The sequence below is a fragment of the Euwallacea similis genome, chromosome 29, assembly GCF_039881205.1.
Source record: "Euwallacea similis isolate ESF13 chromosome 29, ESF131.1, whole genome shotgun sequence".
Lineage (NCBI taxonomy): Eukaryota > Metazoa > Arthropoda > Insecta > Coleoptera > Curculionidae > Euwallacea > Euwallacea similis.
In genome coordinates this window covers 2,362,751-2,382,137 of record NC_089637.1, presented here as the reverse complement: position 1 = coordinate 2,382,137, position 19,387 = coordinate 2,362,751, and the positions used below count along the sequence as shown (strand labels likewise).

The window sequence follows — 19,387 nt, the reverse complement described above, 5'->3', positions numbered from 1 at the left end:
AATAGTATGCATTGTTAGATGGAGCTCCTTCATAAAGAGTTAAATTATGAGCGCACAATTTTCTACTCTATACATCACTGCTTGGTATTTAAAGGACACTTGAAAATCAAACATCGCTGTGCCAAAATTGGGCTTTTTACATGCCCTTTTTATCTGATTTTTTTGACTCGTTTGCATCAGCTTCCTGTTTTTTGTGTTCACTGTAGATTGAATCAAAAGATCTTTTGCTCTGCTTTGGCTGATTGGTACTTCATATAAAGCGCACACTGATCTTTGCGTGGTTTGAAAAATGTATAATTATATTCATTGCAATTTTGTTTTTTTGTATTTTTTTATTGTTTGTTTGTATGTTGTCAAACTTTTGGAAATATGACCATTTTCTTCACAAAATCCTTTATAGAGAGTGTACAATTTGATTATGAACAATGTTGCATCTAAATACTTTCTCTCAGATTTTCTGCAATAGTGATTTAGTCAAAGGGAAACTTCCAATGTGATTTATAATTTTTTTCTTCTTGAGTGATTTTGTTAGAAGTATCATGCCTACCGCGCCTGTCATTTCCATCATACAATCCTGAGGATTCACTTTTATTTTCAAACGCTTTATTCAGTGGTCCATTACTTATAGAGAGTCTTTAAAAAAAACTTTTGGCAAATTTTCGTTAGAATATCATTTTTCAAAAAATAAAACCCTTTGCAATTATTCCATGCTTTGGCAGTCTCTTCGAAACCTTTGTCTTTATGGAGTTTTACTTTTAATATTTTGTCGAATAAAATCCCTTTTCGTGAATATAGTTCTAATTGTCAATAACTAGAACATAACTGAAACCTCTCTTCTTCACTAAATTTTTTAGAACAGCTAAATCTACATTTATTACAACCGACAGATTGCGGAAATTTAGCTGCCTTTGGTCCTTTTTTCATAATATACGGGTTGACCTAGATTTCTAGATTTTTTTATAATGTTGCGAACCCATTTTTTTATCTGCTTTATTCCAACAACTTTTTTCCTTACGATTTAGAGACCTATCTAGGCATTGACTCTAAAATACAATACAAAGCTTTAGAATTGTTGTTTACAACAAAATTTATTTACCTTCAATTTTCTTACTATTATTAGAACTGTCTTCATCGTTTGGATCGAAATTTTTATCGTCATCACTACATTTTAATTTTTTTAAAGTTTTTTCTTCTCCCAAATATTGGCTATTCAACGTTACAACTGATGGCACAATTATTTTAGGTTTTTTTGTTGTGATTCGCATTTTAAACAAATTCTAAAAGACGCTTGCCCCTACCATCTTGCATTTTTAAGCTCGTTTTATATAACTATAATTCAAATTCAGGAATATGTTTTATTGATGCGCACGCAAACTATAAATACCACCGAAATAATGAATCTAATCTTAAAATGAAATGTCAAATAAATCACTAAGTCCAACTGACGTATACGTTTATCATTTGTCACAGATCAAACAAAATCACTAAGTCAATTTAGTGACTTTTGCCTGACATAAAAAGGTTCTTATGTAACTTAATGATTTTCTCGTGCCAATAAAATAGCTATACATGCTTATATGGACTAAATGAGTTTTACCAGTTAAAAAATGCTCATTTTTAAAAATATTTGGTGTTATTAACTAAAAAATGATAAAAATGGACTTAATGACTTTTATTTGAACGCCGACGATATAATGTATAAAGTTTCCCATTTTGTCATAGTTAGGGGACAATAGTTTGCAAATTATTTATCATCACGAAAAGTGTTTGGCACTTTCCTATATCAATTTTGAAAGATTTATCATAAATAAATATTTTATTTTACATGTAATTTTTTTTTTCATTTATTGTGAGCGATTCAGCGGACACTTTAGCCAAATCAGTGGAAAATAGAAATCGATCTGACATTAAACCAAATCGATAAAAGAATGATTCGACCGTTCTTTAGAAAAATGCAAGAAGATAAAATTCTCTAAATTAACAGCGAACACCATGAATGGTAACAAAGCAAATTTAAATACCATCAACCAAGACCTAAATTTGAATAAATGTAAATTACTCATTATTTTCCTCTGGGTCCCACAAATCAAGTCTGAAATCCGTGAATGGTGCACATAAGTGGTATTGGTTAACAGGTCTTATGTCGACTGGAAATTTTTCACTATCACCCGAACTTACTGGCAAATCGCTCCCAACTTCCCATCTCCATCCTGGTTCTTTGCTCCTATAAAAATATCAATACATTTATTTCCCTGTAATATCTCAGCTCAGAAAAAAGATAACGTAAAACACAAATATAGGTACAATAAACATAGAACAGAAAAAATAAAAGTGCATGCACTGTAGTAGTCATACTCACACAAACATAAATTTATAACCTATAGGATCCATGGGAACTTTGTTTGTAAACAAGTTTCCAGTAACACTCAAGCTTGGATCTTCTCTCGCAGAAAAAATTGCCGATTCCAGTCTGGCTACTTGACACAGAAATACTTTTGGATCATCGTTGACAGTGAACTTTTTAGACCCCATTACCAAGGCGCGTTTTTTCCGTTGTTTTTTCTTTTGAGCTTCAGGTTCAGATGCGTTAAGACCTTCAGCATTTTCTTCAAATAATAAACACAATGTAGAAACGGATTAACAAGTCGTTTTAACATGTACTCGTATTCAAAGCACGAAATAAAATAATATGGGAGGATCTGAGGTCTCCTCTCTCAGTTTGGCAGGGCCAACTGTTTGAAGAATTTCCAGTCCGGCAGCATAACAGTCATAATCAGCTCCGGGACGAAGATCCCGTCTTAACATCCATCTATACGGCTCCATATTGACGAGATAGTCGCACCTGAGGTCATTGTATTATATTTGCAGAACCTAAGAAGCTGCCAACGACTCAAACGCGCAAGATATATACAGTTAAATCTTTGGTGCATCTTACAAAGGTCAACCAAATTGAAGACGTGAAGAGAAACCTACATCTGATCATCGAAATACAGTAGCGGACAAAAGTTTAGACATTTTTATTTTTTGTAGTTCATTGGAGTATGTCTTTTCAGGGATCTTTCGTATGCATAAAATTGTTGTTTATGACAAACAGAAATCTCCTATCTATTTGTTTATTGTACATACATTCCTTAATTTTTTTAATAGGCAAAAACAATTTTTTGCTCGGACAAAAGTTTACAAACTTTTTGTTTATCTTCAGTTATTGCAAAATTTTGCACAAGTTGTGAGAGAATTATTATCATACTATAAATATGGGTAAGGCTAAATGTATATTTCGGAATTTGAAACAAAAAATTGTCCAATTATGTGAAAGTGGTGAAAAACAAGTTCATATTTTAAAAAGTCTCAAAATTTGCAAAAGTGTCATCTCAAAGATTATATCTGCTTATCGCAGTGGTAATAAAAGTCTTGTAACAGCGAAAAGTACAGGACAACCACGAAAAATTTTCGCTGCAGTTGATAAAGTCATAAAAAAAATCTCACAAAAAGATCCACGTAAGACCGTTCAACAAATTAACCAAGAAATTTCGGAACAATTTCATATCCAGTTGAGTGAAAGGACTGTAAGACGTCGACTATTGGTTTATTCGGAAGGGTTGCTGTTAAAAAACTCCTTCTATCAAAGAAAAATATCAAGACCCGTCTTCGTTTTGCTTGGGACCACGTGAAGTGGACTTGTGAAAATTGGTGCACTGTCCTTTGAAGTGATGAGAACCAATTTAAAATATTTGGATTAGATGGGAGACACTATGTAAGACGACTAAAAAACAAAAGATACGACGTAAAGTACCAAGTACCAACGGTGAAACACGGAGGTGGCAGTGTTATGGTCTGGGGGTGTTTTAGTTGGTCTGGTACTGGACCAGTTGTTGAGGTCAAAGGAAGAATGGACAAATTCCAATATTGGGACATCTTGGAGAATCAAATATCGCCTTTTGCGGAATATGAAATACCTCTTCGTTGGAGATTCCAATAAGATAATGACTCCAAGCATACTTCGAAGCTTGTCAAAAATTGGTTATCAACAAAAAAGGTGGATTTAATTGACTGGCCGTCACAATCACCATATTTAAATCCTTTTGAGCACTTGTGGGAAATACTAGATCGTCGTATTCAATTGAAAAATATTCGAAATAGAGCTGAACTTCTTGATACCTTAATGGACGAGTGGAAAAACATTCCTGAAGAAATGTGTGCAAAACTTATAGATTCGATACCCAGAAGATGTCAAGCAGTAATTAATGCAAAAGGATATGGAACAAATATTAATTTTTACTTTTTTTCGTAACAGAATTCTTTTGTAAATAGAAATTTCTAAACTTTTGTCCGTTCCAAAAATAAACTATTCTTCTAACTATTTCTTTACACAGGGTTATTCACGCTATACGGCGCGGAATATTGCGGCTAAAATACGAGGCTTTCAAAAGTTTTCACTATTGGGCTATCTATTATGGGGGGATCTAATATTATGGCTACTTTTTAAAATTATTTTCATATTATACAGGGTGTCCCAAAAGCCCTAAAAGTATCAAAGTTGTGTTTTTTTAAATGGAACCCTCTGTATATTATTGCATTTTTGGGTTCTCCGATCAAAATAAGTGTCTGTTTTAATAAGGTTTATTATACCTAAAACTTAAGGTTTTTTAAATAATTTGAATTTTATCAAAATTTGACCTAATTTTCATGTTTTAAACATTTAAGAAGTATTTAAGTTATGCAAGTGTAATTTACAGTGTAGTGTAACAATAGATCATATTTTATATTCCAATCATGATAAACTTGCCATTTTATACAGGATGTGCAAAAATTAAAACTAATCAAATAAGAACTTTAAGTGGCTATAACTTTATTAATTTAAATACAACGCTATATTTTTTAACTTACCAGGATATATAATTTTTAATTACCTATCGAATGGTATTAGGGTGTTCGTAGCTAAGTCTTCGCGTTTTTATAGAATACGCTAAATAATTGTTCTTTGTGCCATTTGGTGTTATTTAGTTCAAAATTCCAATGTATAATATCTAGTTGCCTATGATATTTCAAAATGTCAGATAATTTATTTAATCTGTCAGTTTTTATACTGGGTCCATATTTAATTGAACCGTATTTTTTTGAAGGACCTTTAAATGGTGTGATGTTTCTAAATTTCCTTTTACACCAATTTCCAGTATTATTAGAAAAAGTCCCTTTAACTATTAGAACCACCATGTGGCTTCAATTGGATGGAGCTCCGCCTCATTATCATCGCGAGGTTCGGCAATTTTTAAATGCCAACTTTAAAAAAAGGTGGATTGGAAGAAATGGATTTCAAAATTGGCCCCCCAGATCCCCGGACTTAACTCCACTAGATTTCTTTTTGTGGGGATACATAAAAGGAATTGTCTACAATACGCCTCCGACAACTTCACAGGATATGAAAACACGTATAAGAGACGCGTTTGAAACTGTTACTCCGCAAATGCTTTCCAGAGTTAGTAGTGGTTTTAAAAAAAGAATTTTTAAGTGCCTAGAAATGGACGGTAGACATTTCGAACATCTATTATAAATATTTTTTTCTGTTTTATGTTATAGTTGATATGTGATTTAGATATGAGATGATAGATATGAGATTTAGAACTTTGAACTAAATAACACCAAACGGCGCAAAGAACAATTATTTAGCGTATTCTGTAAAAACGCGAAGACTTAGTTATGAACACCCTAATACCATTCAATAGGTAATTAAAAATTACATATCCTGGTAAGTTTAAAAATATAGCTTTGTATTTAAATTAATCAAGTTATAGTCACTTAAAGTTCTTATTTGATTAGTTTTAATTTTTGCACATCCTGTATAAAATGGCAAGTTTATCATAATTGGGATATAAAATATGATCTATTGTTACACTACACTGTAAATACACTTGCATAACTTAAATACTTCTTAAATGTTTAAAACATGAAAATTAGGTCAAATTTTGATAAAATTCAAATTATTTAAAAAACCTTAAGTTTTAGGTATAGTAAACCTTATTAAAACAGACACTTATTTTGATCAGAGAACCCAAAAATGCAATAATATACAGAGGGTTCCATTTAAAAAAACACAACTTTGATACTTTTAGGGCTTTTGGGACCCCCTTTATAATATGAAAATAATTTTAAAAACTAGCCATAATAGATCCCCATATAGCCCAAAAGTGAAAACTTTTGAAGGCATCGTATTTTAGCCACAATATTCCGCGCCGTATAGCGTGAATAACCCTGTATATTAAATTTAATAATTAAGTATATCAAACAATCAATCTTCTGAAAGGTTACCATTATATATCAAAGGTATCACAATCAATAACTTGCAACTTTTTTCAAATAATTAAAAATTTTTTAAGTTTCTAAACTTTTGTCCGCCACTGTAAGTGCTATCCATACACGAGGGTATCTGTAAGGTACTACAAATGTAGGGAAGCCTATATGGTTCGTTACATGTATGGTAGAGATTAACGGGGAAATAGTAACAAGCAAGGAATTTACGCAGTTCGTGGTGATTTTTCAAGAGAAGCTTAAGTTCTCAAACACCCATATAAACGCTAACGAACAAAATCTGTTACAGCCTTGCAGTTTCCATCACCAATATCCTGATGAAAAGGATCAATGACAGGTAATCTACAATGTAAGGAAATTGTTTGTGGCGTCATACAGTGATATTAGCACGCATGAAATTTAAGTACGTAATAAGTATCAATAATGTGATCGGTGATCATTCTGTAAATGTGTTAGCATTATTATTCCTCATCTACTAGAAAACCTGTTAATTAATCTTGTATTTATTAATGCCCAATATATTAATGTGAATTGTAAATACAGTAAACACTCGATACTATGAACATCGGATAACGTAAACCTCCGGATAACGTGAATCATCTTTCTATCACATTAACCACCGTATAACGTGAACAAATGATTTCCGTTACCGGGGGAACTACTTCTGGGGATTCCCTGGCAGTCGTGCTCAATACGGGGTTGCTCGACCCCAGGTCGTGCCCGGTATTTTCCCAGTTTTACTTTGTAGTTTACTGACAATCCCCTATTGTTTCATTTTTTGCATTGCAACATTTGCCTGTTGCTTTTGAACGGTTGTCGAAAGGTTTAGTGAATACGTGTTGTTATATGTAATGTCGCTGAAAAAACCAAAGTGTTTAACTCTCTATGAAAAATCTCTTGTAATTCAGGAGCTAAGTAAAGGTGCAAGTGTTTCAAATTTATCCAGAAAATACAATATAGCTAAATCTACGATTTGCAAAATAAAGCAAAGAAAAGAAACCATTTTAAGAGTAATAACACATACATATGTTGGATCAAGTAAAAGAAAAACACTTAAAGGGTCTGGATTACCACAAATGGAAAAACAGCTATACAAATGGTTTCTAAATCAACGAAATAAAAATTTAGTTGTAAGCGGAGAAATGATAAAGCAAAAAGCCAAATCCATACATTCTGAAATAAAGGAAACTGATAAGGAATTTACGGCTAGTGAGGGATGGCTACAGAGGTTTAAAAAAAGATTTGGAATTCGATTTTTAAAAATTTCCGGGGAAAAACTTTCTTCCCAAGCGGAACTTATTGACCCTTTTAAAAAGCAGTTAAAAAATAAAATGTAGAAACTTGGAATTACATTAGATCAACTTTATAATGCTGACGAAACGGGCTTATACTGGAAACTTCTACCGGACAAAACATTGAAAGACTGAAAAACAATGAATAACAACGAATAACAACAGTTTGCACAAATGCTACTGGAAGACATAAAGTAAAACCATTAGTTATCGGTAAGGCTGCCAATCCAAGGTCATTTAAAAACTTTACTTGCCCTCTTGATTATGAACACTCCAAGACAGCGTGGATGACTGCTGTGTGTGGATTTTTAAAAAATGGTTCCATCATTCCTTTGTACCTCAGGTAAATTTTGTTGTGTATTTTTCTTGAAATCGTAGCATAAATTTACGTATTTCTTTACAGGTTACACGTTTTTTGTCAAATAAAGGGCTCCCGATAAAAGCCTTACTTCTGCTAGATAACGCGCCATCTCATTCAAACGAAGAAGAATTAAAGAGCGAAGATGGACAGATAATAACAATGCTTCTTCCACCTAACGTTACGCCGCTTATCCAACCTATGAATCAAAATGTTATTAGGCTTACAAAATTATATTACAGGAATAGCCTTCTTGCCGATGTTATAGCAAGTAATTCAAACATAACTGATACATTGAAAAACTTGACTATTAAGGAAGCTGTTGTCAACTTAACGGCTGCATGGAATCGACTCGATTCACAAATTATTGCAAAATGTTGGAGAAATATTTTAGAGAACACTGAAATGTCCAAGGATGACGATGATGAATTACCTCTTTCTGTTTTAAAACGTCGATGGGACGATGATAAGGCAGGCTTAATCTCCAAATCCTGTGATCTTCTAAACCCACTAGCACCACAAGTAAGGGATTTATCTTTACAATTTAAATCTGTTATTACATATGTAATTTATGTATATTTGTAGGCCACATTCAAGGAAACTGATGTATTGGAATGGAATGATGCTGACAAAGAATGTGAAGTTCATGTAGTCGAGAATTTTCAAGAAATGTCAAATAAAGTGTCACTGGACAGCGCTACAACTGCATTAAATACTGCAATCCAGTGGGCAGAATATGGTGGTGTGGACTTCACAGACCTCATAGTTTTAAAAAGACTAAGAGAAACAGCCTTTGTGCAAAAAATTACAAATTTTAAGAAGCAAACTAAAATTTCAGACTTTTTTGTCACCCAATAATCTGTTTTCCACTCTATTTAGATTAACCTCCGATTACATAAATAAATCGCTAACGTGAACGTGCGTTGTTTTATTTTGTTCACGGTATCGAGTGTCTACTGTATTTACATGTAAATGAATGAGTATAATGGAATCGGTGTGGTAAATGATATTTAATTATTTTTTAAATTAACTAATCAGTAGCAAATATTGGTAACTAAAATTTGGTATAATAGGGAAAATTTTCACGTAAATACCTTTTTTTATGAAAAATTCTCGCTACAAACTTACCGTCTTCGACATCTTGAGGTCTTGCAAAATTTCTGGCTAAATTTCCTGCTAGTTTCAGACCTTCAGAATATAAATCGTCAACGCGTAAACCATAAACTCTTGCTGCTATTTCTAAAGAATTCCCTGCTACTTTCAATACGTCCGGTTGGTTTTTGGTTATTATCTGTTTTAACACATCGATGACGCGTAAACTCCAGGCGTTTTTAACATTTATTTTCTAAAAAAGATCATCATCAACTTATTTTTTTAACATGTGCCTATCTTTGTTATTGCATTTTTTGCCATTGATCTTTTGAATTAAATTTTCCACAGTGAAAATTAAGCCTGTTCACTTCTTTTCTAAAAAAATATTTAATAATATAAATACTAACAAATTGGAAAAACGTTAAGTACTGGATACCACACAATTTTGAGATGGGTGCTTATTTTTTAGTTTATTTTATTCATATTTAAAAATATACTAACTTCGATATTAGTCATCATATAGTTTCAAATAAAAACCTATTAAACTAAAAAATAAAATATCCTTATTAGTTCGTTACATCAAGTTTAACACAATGATGATAAGAAAATTTCCGTTGAGAAAGTGATTTGCTATCGATCTGGGCAGAAATACCTATCTATGGCGTCCTATGTAAAGAAACAGCATATTCTGAAATGAGTCAATAACGCGATGTTAAATTGCTTACCTGTTGTTAACATTTTAAACAGCTAAAAAATATTACAAGTTTGCTAATTTAATTCATATTCTGTTTTCAATAATAAAAAAATTAGTATTGGTGATCGCTTAATTTAGAATAACTCATGATCAGATTATGATTATGATTTCACTATTTTATTTATGGAATGAAGCAAAACCATTTCATTATTGCAACTCGGAACACCCTTATAAACTATAAACTATTTACAATGTTTTTTTTTTGATACATTATATCTACTTACGTTTTCCGTATGTAATCGGTAGAATGTTTGTAACTGTGTTTTTAATTCTTCTTCGCTCAAAGCTATGATAGAATCATTCATAACTGACGAACTGGGTTCAGGGGGTGGTAATGCTTGTATTGACTTTCGGATGGCCACTGATCGTCTTCTTTCTGCACGCTCCACATCATCATTTGACTAGGAATCAAATATGTTACTAAACTTTTAGTCACATATGACAATGGACTGGATTATCCAATTTTATTTTTGAGTATTTGCCTCATTAGACTAACAATTAATCAAATTTTGAGAAAATTTTAAATCTAATCAATAATAACAGTCGTACACCAATTAAATCATTTCATCTGCTTTTGCTTAAAAAAGAGCGACAAAATGACAACTAGCTCTCAGGCCTCTCCCATATTGTTAGATTTTCCGCAGCATCATTAGAAAAGCATTTCTTGTGCGGTGTCAATGTGAATTTCAAAGTCAAAATTGAAAAAAGTTTTTAAAAATGAAGTAATTAATGTTAAAGTCAATTGTTGTCGAAAATTTAGTGTAGAACATTATTGATAAAAACAAGTGTTTAAGGCATTCATATAAGATGCATGATTCACTTTACTCTTTCTGCAAACTCTTATGTTCGCGCATGTCTTAAAACCTAGTACAGAACTAACACTTACACCCTAAATACCTAGCAATATCATGTTTCCAGGACATCTTAATTTTCTGCTAACATCTATTTTGACAGCAGCTGGTATGTAGGTAAAAATCCAAAATGAACTTTAGAAACTTAGTAAAACTCACTCACCTCATCTAAAACATTCCTTTGGGCATGTCCTCGCCTTAATGGAGTGATTAAAGTCATTTCAGAAATAAGATTGTTTCTCTTAGTCTTTAACTTCAATGGAACCATTGGACTGGATGTCTCCATTGCCAGATTTTTTCTTTCTTAATTTTAGAATCGGTTGGCAAATTGCTGCAATCAATATAATAATGAGATACAATATAATATGGTCCTGCGGGAAACGGGAACTATATGAATCAAATATTGTTCAGATGGCGGCAATTCTGGTTATACTAGAAGCAGACGTCAACTTTGATATTTTAAATTGTTGAACCTGTTTATTATTGAATTTTTGCATCGGGTTCGAGATTCTAGGAATATTTCGTGTAATATACATATACTAAACCCTACTTCAATATTTATCTATTTTTTAAGTAGTGGTATTTGAAATCGGAAATAAGACCCTTTTGTATTTTTCACTCCTCTATCTTTCAAGTGATCAAAATTAGGTCGAAACAGATTTCTCATTTTTTCCAAGACAATCTAAATATAGAGTTTGAAAAAGCCAAAAAATTGAAAAATCTTCTGCAAACATGTCACATTAAGAATAGGTCATTAGACAGATCTTGAAAATAAAATTAAGATTAAGGATATAGAGTATATTCCGCTCTAACTTTAATGGTTTGGAAGTTACAACTGTGGAAATTGCAATGTTTTTTATCATAATTTCTATGCGATCATTGCAAACCATTTGGTATTGGCACAATTCAGCGTATCAAATTGAATCTTGTACACATTAAAATTTTCTAATGTGCCTAATTGTTTTTTATTAGTTAAATAATTTTTTAATTTTTAATTTTTCTGTGTATATTTCGGGAACAACGGCCAAGAATGGAAAAGTTTTTAAATGGAAAAATGCGTGGGAATATGCAGGCTGTCTCATAAAAAACAAGTGAAGTTATAACTCAGTTATTTATGAACGGATTTTGATTAACTAAAAATCGAATAAAATTATATTGTTGAGACTACTAAATAACGTCAAAGTTGATTTTTCTAAACTCAACTTCTTCTGGTTCAGGAGTCAACTTCAGAATTTAAAATAGAACACTATATTTTTTTTACACTTTTTGATACCAAGTATTTTTCTAAATTTAGTTAGTGATGTATGACAAGTTAACATTAAAACAATTTTTATCTAAAAAAAATTCAAAAATCTTATTTTTTTGAGTACTAATACATTGTCTTAAATATTACAAGTAGGATTTTTCTTCTGTATGTAACAACGTCTTTCTTTGTAATTTTCATAAAATATTATTTCTACATAATATTATAGATATTGCTCAAATTGACTAGCAGCATGTACAGATACGATAATTGATATTTTCTGATTACATAATACATAGTATTTATGATAGCATTTGATGCAATTTCCTGGGAAGCATTTATAATTCTTTGTCTTAAAATATCAATTTTTTCTTTCTGGGTAACATTAACTTTATCATTAACGTAGCCCCATAGCCAAAAATTCACTGGAGGAAGGACCGAAGAACCATTCGGCGATTTTATATTGTTCCTTTTTGCTGTTGTGCAAAAAATGAACGCCACTTGTCTATGGCGCTAGGCATCTTTGCACAAGATAATACAATGGAATAAGATAAGATAAAATGCAGATGACCACAGGATAACACAGATAGCCCAATGACTGTCTGTATAATTCATATTGTTCAAATTTTTAATTTTTTTTCAGTTAAAAATTGTTTTAATTTTAACTTGCCATACATCATGAAATTCAAAATTAAATAATGTAAAAGAAATAAGGAGTTCTATTTAAAATCCTGAAGTAGATTCTTAAAGCAGAAGTTCAGTTTAAAAAAATTGACTTTAACGTTATTTAGTAGCCTGAACAAAATAATTTTATTTGTTTTTTAGTTCGTCAAAATCCGTTCATAAATAACTACAGTACAACTTCACCTGTTTTTTAAGAGACAGTCGTTATTTTATGAAAAAAAAATTAAATATCTTTATTTTTGGTAGGCAAACTCACACATTAATATAAAACAAAAACAGAAATTTCAACAAATTTGAATTAGTATTTGGTTGACAATCCCTTATTACAAATTACATCTTCTAAACGGCGTGGTATAGATTCAACCAACTTTTGATAAAATCCAGATGTAATTTTTGCTCACTTTTCCAAAAGAGCCAGTTTGAATTGGATAATGTTAGAAATTTTACGATTCCTAATAGCAACTTTTAAGTGTTACCATAAATGCTTAATCACATTGGGGTCAGGACTTTGTGGAGGTGTTTCCATAACTTTCAGGCAGTTATGTAACTGTTTAATTTTAGGGATCTTATGTTTGGGATCATTATCTTGGCTAAAAGTAAAACGATCCTATATTTCTAATTTCTCAGCACTTTGCTTAAGATTTTGTTTTAAGGTGTCAAGGTAAACATTTTGATTCATAATCAATAAAATACAGGTCGCCAGTGCCTTTGGCGAACATGCAACCCCATACCATTAAGCAGCTGCCACAGTGTTTTACAGTTGTTTGCAAATTTCTGGGTTTTAATGTTTCATTGGATTTTCTCCAAATCCTAGTTACTCTATCAGAACCAAAAATGTTGAATTTGCTTTCGTCCGTGCATATCACCTTGTTCCAAAATGAAACACCTTTGTTTCTGTGTTTTTGTGCAAATCGAAAACATTTAATTTAGTTTGCCTTGCTTATGTATGGCTTTTTTCTGTTGCTTTACCATGAAAGTTGTTTTTATGCAATAAATTTTCAATTGTTTGGGGATGAGCTTTTTTCTTGGACTCAATTTCCATGAATTTTGCCAATTTAGGAGTAGACAATTTTGCATTTTTTGTAATTTTATTTAGAATCTAATGTACATCTTACCTATTAAAAATACTTCTTAAGATTTCTCCACTTCATTTTCCTGATTTCCCAGTATGATGTTTCAAGTTGCTACTAAATTTGTTAGCCTCTCTGACATTTAATTATTATAAGGGTATTAATTATTACATTTGTAACTTGATTAAAATTTCATTGGATTGTAATAAAGTAAATTTGGAGCTACATAATGAATTCAAGATATATTTGTTAGCTAGGAATCTACGAAATACAAGTTGCTGTTTGACTGTTAAAAAAACTATAAAAACTAATGTTTTGCCAACAAGTATTTTATCACAAGAAATTGTAATAGAAACCTATCGTCCTTTATCATTCTTCACGCAATATATACAGAAAAATTTAAATAAGTCTTCAACTAAGAGAAAAGAATTAAGTATTAGAAATTTTTAAGACGTAAAAGTTTCAATTTAATATACTGTATATACATTTTTATTTGTATTTGTATATATATTTTACCAATTTTATTTTAAAATTCCTTAATAATTTTTTGTGTTTTTGTAGTATCAATACAAAAATTTGTACACTAAAATTTTGTAAGATGTCAAGTAAGAATTTTGATCTAATTTTTATGTAACTCTTAGAGGGCGCTAGTTACGACTCACTGCTTCAGTATAGTCATATTTTTGCATAAATGCAACTAAAATCAAATTCTATTTCACATAATGAAAAAACGTTTATTTTGACTCAAAAAAGGTATTCTTGTTTAATCCCGATATCTCTCTTCGTTTACGAGATTTTTACCCATTTCGTGTCGTACCATTTCAAATCCTCAAAAACGATGGTGGCTGCAAGTGCGTCAATATTTCAACAATATTTTTCCATATCGATGGATCGATCGTAGAAATGAATTTCCATGGCCCGCGAGAAGTCCAAACCTAAAGGTCAAATACCATATCTTTATTTAAAAATATAAATAAGACATTTATTAACTTGATTTTATTAATTTTCAAATAAATCTTTTACCGCATTAAAAACAAATAAAAAATAATTCTTATTTAAGCAGCTGTTCAAAATGAGCTCTTTCCACCTCAATATACTTTACTATTCTTTTTCTCAAAGATCTGAATACTTTTTTATTTGAAATGGTACAACACGGACTAGCTTATGGGTAAAAATCTCGTAAACGAAGAGAGATATCAGGATTAAATAAAAATATCTTTTTTGAGTAAAAATAAACGTTCTTTCATTATGTGAAATAGAATTTGATTTTAGTTGCATTCATACAAAAATATGACCAAATTTATTGAAGCAGTGAGTCGTAACTAGCACCCTATAGGAGTTACATAAACATTAGATCAAAATTCTTACTTGACATCTTACAAAACTTTAGTATACAAATTTTTGTATTGATACTACAAAAACACAAAAAGTTATTAAGGAATTTTAAAATAAAATTTCAACCTTTAAAACCTGTAATTCTGAAACACATAACATTTATATAAAGAATATTGGGTCCAATCGTCATATTTTGGTATCCCGTATCTCAGGTTTCGTCATGTCCCATTCCCAATGAATCACCCTGTATAATGTTAAGAAAAAATACAAGCATAATTTTCTTTACTCTAAATAAGTAACATCAAGTAAACATCTTAAAAACTTAAACTTTGCAAACTAGAAAAATACTTAAAAATATAATTTGGAAAAATGCTAAATACTCTAGGTTAACATTATGTGCTAAGTACCAAAATAGCACTTCCTTAAATGCTATACTATTAATTTTTTGTAGAAGTCTTTATGCTTCTGCTGTTCCAAAAAGGAAATCATAGCGTCTAAGGGTTTCTTTTTGTTAGCGGCTATGTGACTTTTGTAAGGCAGTTTTTCAAGTATTATTTTATTAAGATCTTCCACGGATACGCCTTTTTTCAAAATATGAATCTTTTTCAAGTTACCAATATTTGAATAACTGTTTTTATAAAACAAAAACTCTCGATATCTAGCATCTATTCAAATATGCATTGTCTTGCTTATCTGAACTGATTTAAAATTTAAAACCGAATCGACGGCCTTTTGAATATTAAAGAATCTTCGCATGCCGACTGCTTGAAATTTTTCGGTATGTGTACTGCTCTCTATAATATAACGCCAATCTTCAGGCACTATGGGTATGCAATGTTTCTTTCGTTTTTCTATCAACGCAAAATCAAGATCGCATTGAAGAAAAGTGTGTCCACTAACTAGAAATTTGTAATCAATAGATTCGTATAACGCAATGGCAACTAAGAATACATAAATGAAAACAATCATGCGATTTTTATTTTGCGAAGCGCAGTTGTCACTCCATATGGTAATATTCTTGTTGCTGCTTGGATTAAAGTTATTTAAAAAATGCAGTAAGCATGAAAATACTTCATTGCCCCCTCTTCCGGCTAATCCTTCGTGCCATAAGCACATGTAAAACATACCTACATCTGGCAAGTTTATACACAAATTGTAACAACTCAGTTAGCTCATATAAAACATTCCGAGCTTGAATCTCACAATGTAATTTGTCACAAACCCTGCGTGTATCGCTACGAAGATGTCTGAATGACAAACTAGGGAAATCTATTAGAAACACTTTTCTATAAAATTTCTATATAACTCCGTTGGTCGGAAATTTATCCAAAAAAGCTTTATGCAAGCGACTGATGTTTAAGTCGGGACTCAAATACTCTTTTTTAGTCTTTTGCCAGGGATAATGCGAAATGTGACGTGGAATACTATTGTATTATAATTATACGATCTTGAACCATTCTATGATCCTCGGAAGTGAATTTTTCTGGTACTGAACGTCTCCTTCTTTCGACAAAGATAGTTTCACCTATTTTTTTTTATTAGCGTAACCATATATCTTCTTGTAAGTCCAAAAGTATGCATAAAGGTAAACTTACAAACGTTGATGACTTCCCCTGTTCCATTGGTTAGAGTGTAGAAAATTATTACTTGTCGTTTACTCTCACAAGATTCATTATATTCGCCGTGTCTTTTTATGTTTCCAACATGCAAAAGCTTTAAAAGATATGTTCCTTGAGTTGTTTTGTTAGAAGAATAATAATGCTTAAATAATGTTTTCCTTGTTTCACGACTGATCTCTTTGCATTGAAGTTTATATTTACAAGAAATTTAAATGAAAAATGACAGTTTATTCAATAAATTACAAAATCGAATGTAATAATTTTACTTTATTACTTGGTTATTGTTTGGTTGGAACAGTTTTTTTACTTCGATTAATATAAGCCTATTCTGTTATTTTCGCTTGTCTTTGTTCGGAAACAAACGAACCTGTACCACTTTTGCATCTTTCTGCTTGTTCCATTTGTTATAAAATATTGAAAACGTGCACAAATCAACATGATTGAACGCGATAAATATCAACAAAGAAAAGAAAACACCATGAAAGCACTAGATGACACTTAACACTGTAAGATTAACGCGTACAGTTACACTTCACGCTCTCTGTAAATAAAATTTCACACGAATCCCGAGGTGTTGGCAGTTAGCGCATTTCACAGGATATTGCTGATGGTACATAGATCATTTTAAAAGGAAAATAACGATTTGCTCGAAATTGGAACTTTTAATATTTCCATTCTTCAATTAGAAGGGAGAACCAAAATTATGTGCTTACTAACCTACCTCTGTCTATCCTCTAACCCCCAGCCATCACAACTTTGTAATTTTAAATAGCAACCCCACATTTGTAATAGCCTATTTTAAAGCCCTTTAAGAATGCTTTACAATTGTATTAACTAACATCACATTTGTTTAAGCAGTGGAATTATTAAAAAAGAAGGAATAGAATGTTTGCATTTACCTTTTATTTAATTAAGTGTTCAAAATAGTTTTCGTTATTTTCCAGACAATAATAAAGCCTGTTTTTAAATTCCTGAGGAACGTTATATTATATTTAAAAAAAAATCCAGTAGCGTTAGGTGTGGAGACCTTAGTGGCCACTCTACTATAACGTCTCGTCTACGAATCCATTTATTTGAATAATAGTCATCTAACCATTGCCTAACTGGAGCCACATAATGAAGAGGTCGCGTTGAAAGTGTAGCAAATTCTCGTTTAAAGACATATTTTCTTTATTTAATTTAATTAAAAGTTCAATGGCATTTTCAACCATATCAGCATAAACCGTACCATTTAGTTTCCCTCTATAAACGACGGACCAATAATAGTATCCCTCAATGTGCCAGCCAAAACATTAAATTTTTCAAGGTACTAGGCATGATCTCTAAATATGTGCGGGTTCTGCTCACTTCAATAATGACAGTTTTGCTTATTAACATGCACGTTTAAATAAAAAGAACATTCATCACTAAAACAAATGTTTTTCACAAGTCAAGGTTTAGTAACAATTCTCAGAGTCACTATTTCACAAAATTCAATTCTCCTGCCTGAATCACCCTCACAAAGTTCTTGAACGATTTGCATTTTATAAGGATGAATCTTATTCAATTTTAATACCCTCCTAATCGTTTCGCGTGAAATTCCCATTGCCGTAGCTGCCTGATGTATCGCTAAAATAGAGTTCATCCCAAATTGACTGAGAACTTCCACTAGAACGGCTTTGTTAAGAACTGTTGGTTCATTCCTTTTCTTATTAACAACAGAACCTATTTCTTGAAATTTAGTGCTAGCTGTTGAATGTACTTACGGCTAACATTTCTGCCCTTATATTTGTCATTGATCGCAGCAACTGCTCTGAGGAAACAATGATTCTCAGAACCATAAATGAGTATCATTTCTACATGTTCAGCAACATTGTACACCATTGTGGAAAAAATAAAATGGAATAAATGCTTTAATCATACTGATGCTCAAAGTTTCAAAGATTATTTAATAATATTAGTCAAAATCTTTTTTACTGATTTCAGTACAAAAATGAAGTGAAATAAATTAAGGTCTGAAAGCAGAATTTTAAATAAAAAAAAGTTTACTAATTTTACTTTCTAAATTCTTCAAAACCTCTAAGTAAACAATAGAAGTACTATTTTAAATATTAGTAGGTGCTTCAATATGATTCTGAAAATTTATATTCTATTCCTTATTTATTTAATATAATAATTCAATAACTGCTTGAACAAATGAGATGTTAATTAATATAATTGTAAAGTATTTTTTAAAGAGCTTTAAAATAAGCCATTTCAAATGAGGAGTTGTCATTTAAAATTACCAAATTGGGGTGGTTGGAGGTTAGAGGGTAGACACGAATTGGTTAGTAAGTACATAATTTCGGTTCCCCCTATTAATGATAGAAATAGTTTCGAGAACTTTTTCAATCTTTTTTCATTCCTGAGATATAATCATTGCAAGTTTTTAAAATGTCACCCTGTATATTTGTCTGATTTTTTGGCCATTATTACTCAAACTATTATTCCAAAACAGATATTGCACACTCTGCACAGAGTGAAAAAAATTATCACTTTGTCTAAGTAGTATATAGCATTATATTGTAAGCCCAAACTGTAATATCTGGGTATATGTCAAATTCAATTAAGCTTAAAAATCGCTATCTGCACCATTTCTAGAGACACTTCTAGAACAAAGAACTGAGCCATCATATGAAGTAGGATGTGGACAATAATATTATTTCCCATAAATGAACATATGTAAGTAGTGAAACCCATACTTTAGGGAAGTTTCATGGCAATTCTTTAATATGTTAAAAAAAGATAAAACCTAACTAGATAGT

General features: G+C 31.3%; 1 protein-coding gene across 1 annotated transcript in view; it reads right to left on the bottom strand.

The window, feature by feature from the left end:
• The window catches only part of LOC136417616 (condensin complex subunit 2-like), a 38,871-nt gene extending 27,888 nt beyond the window's left edge, over positions 1–10,983 (bottom strand). The window contains exons 1-5 of the mRNA XM_066403389.1: positions 10,817–10,983; positions 10,027–10,203; positions 9,085–9,301; positions 2,360–2,606; positions 2,060–2,224 (exon numbers count right to left, since the gene is read on the bottom strand). Of these exons, the coding sequence (XP_066259486.1) occupies positions 2,060–2,224; positions 2,360–2,606; positions 9,085–9,301; positions 10,027–10,203; positions 10,817–10,939 (929 nt within the window). The 5' untranslated portion in view covers positions 10,940–10,983. The remainder of the gene's footprint in view (positions 1–2,059; positions 2,225–2,359; positions 2,607–9,084; positions 9,302–10,026; positions 10,204–10,816) is intronic.
• Positions 10,984–19,387: the final 8,404 nt, after the last annotated feature.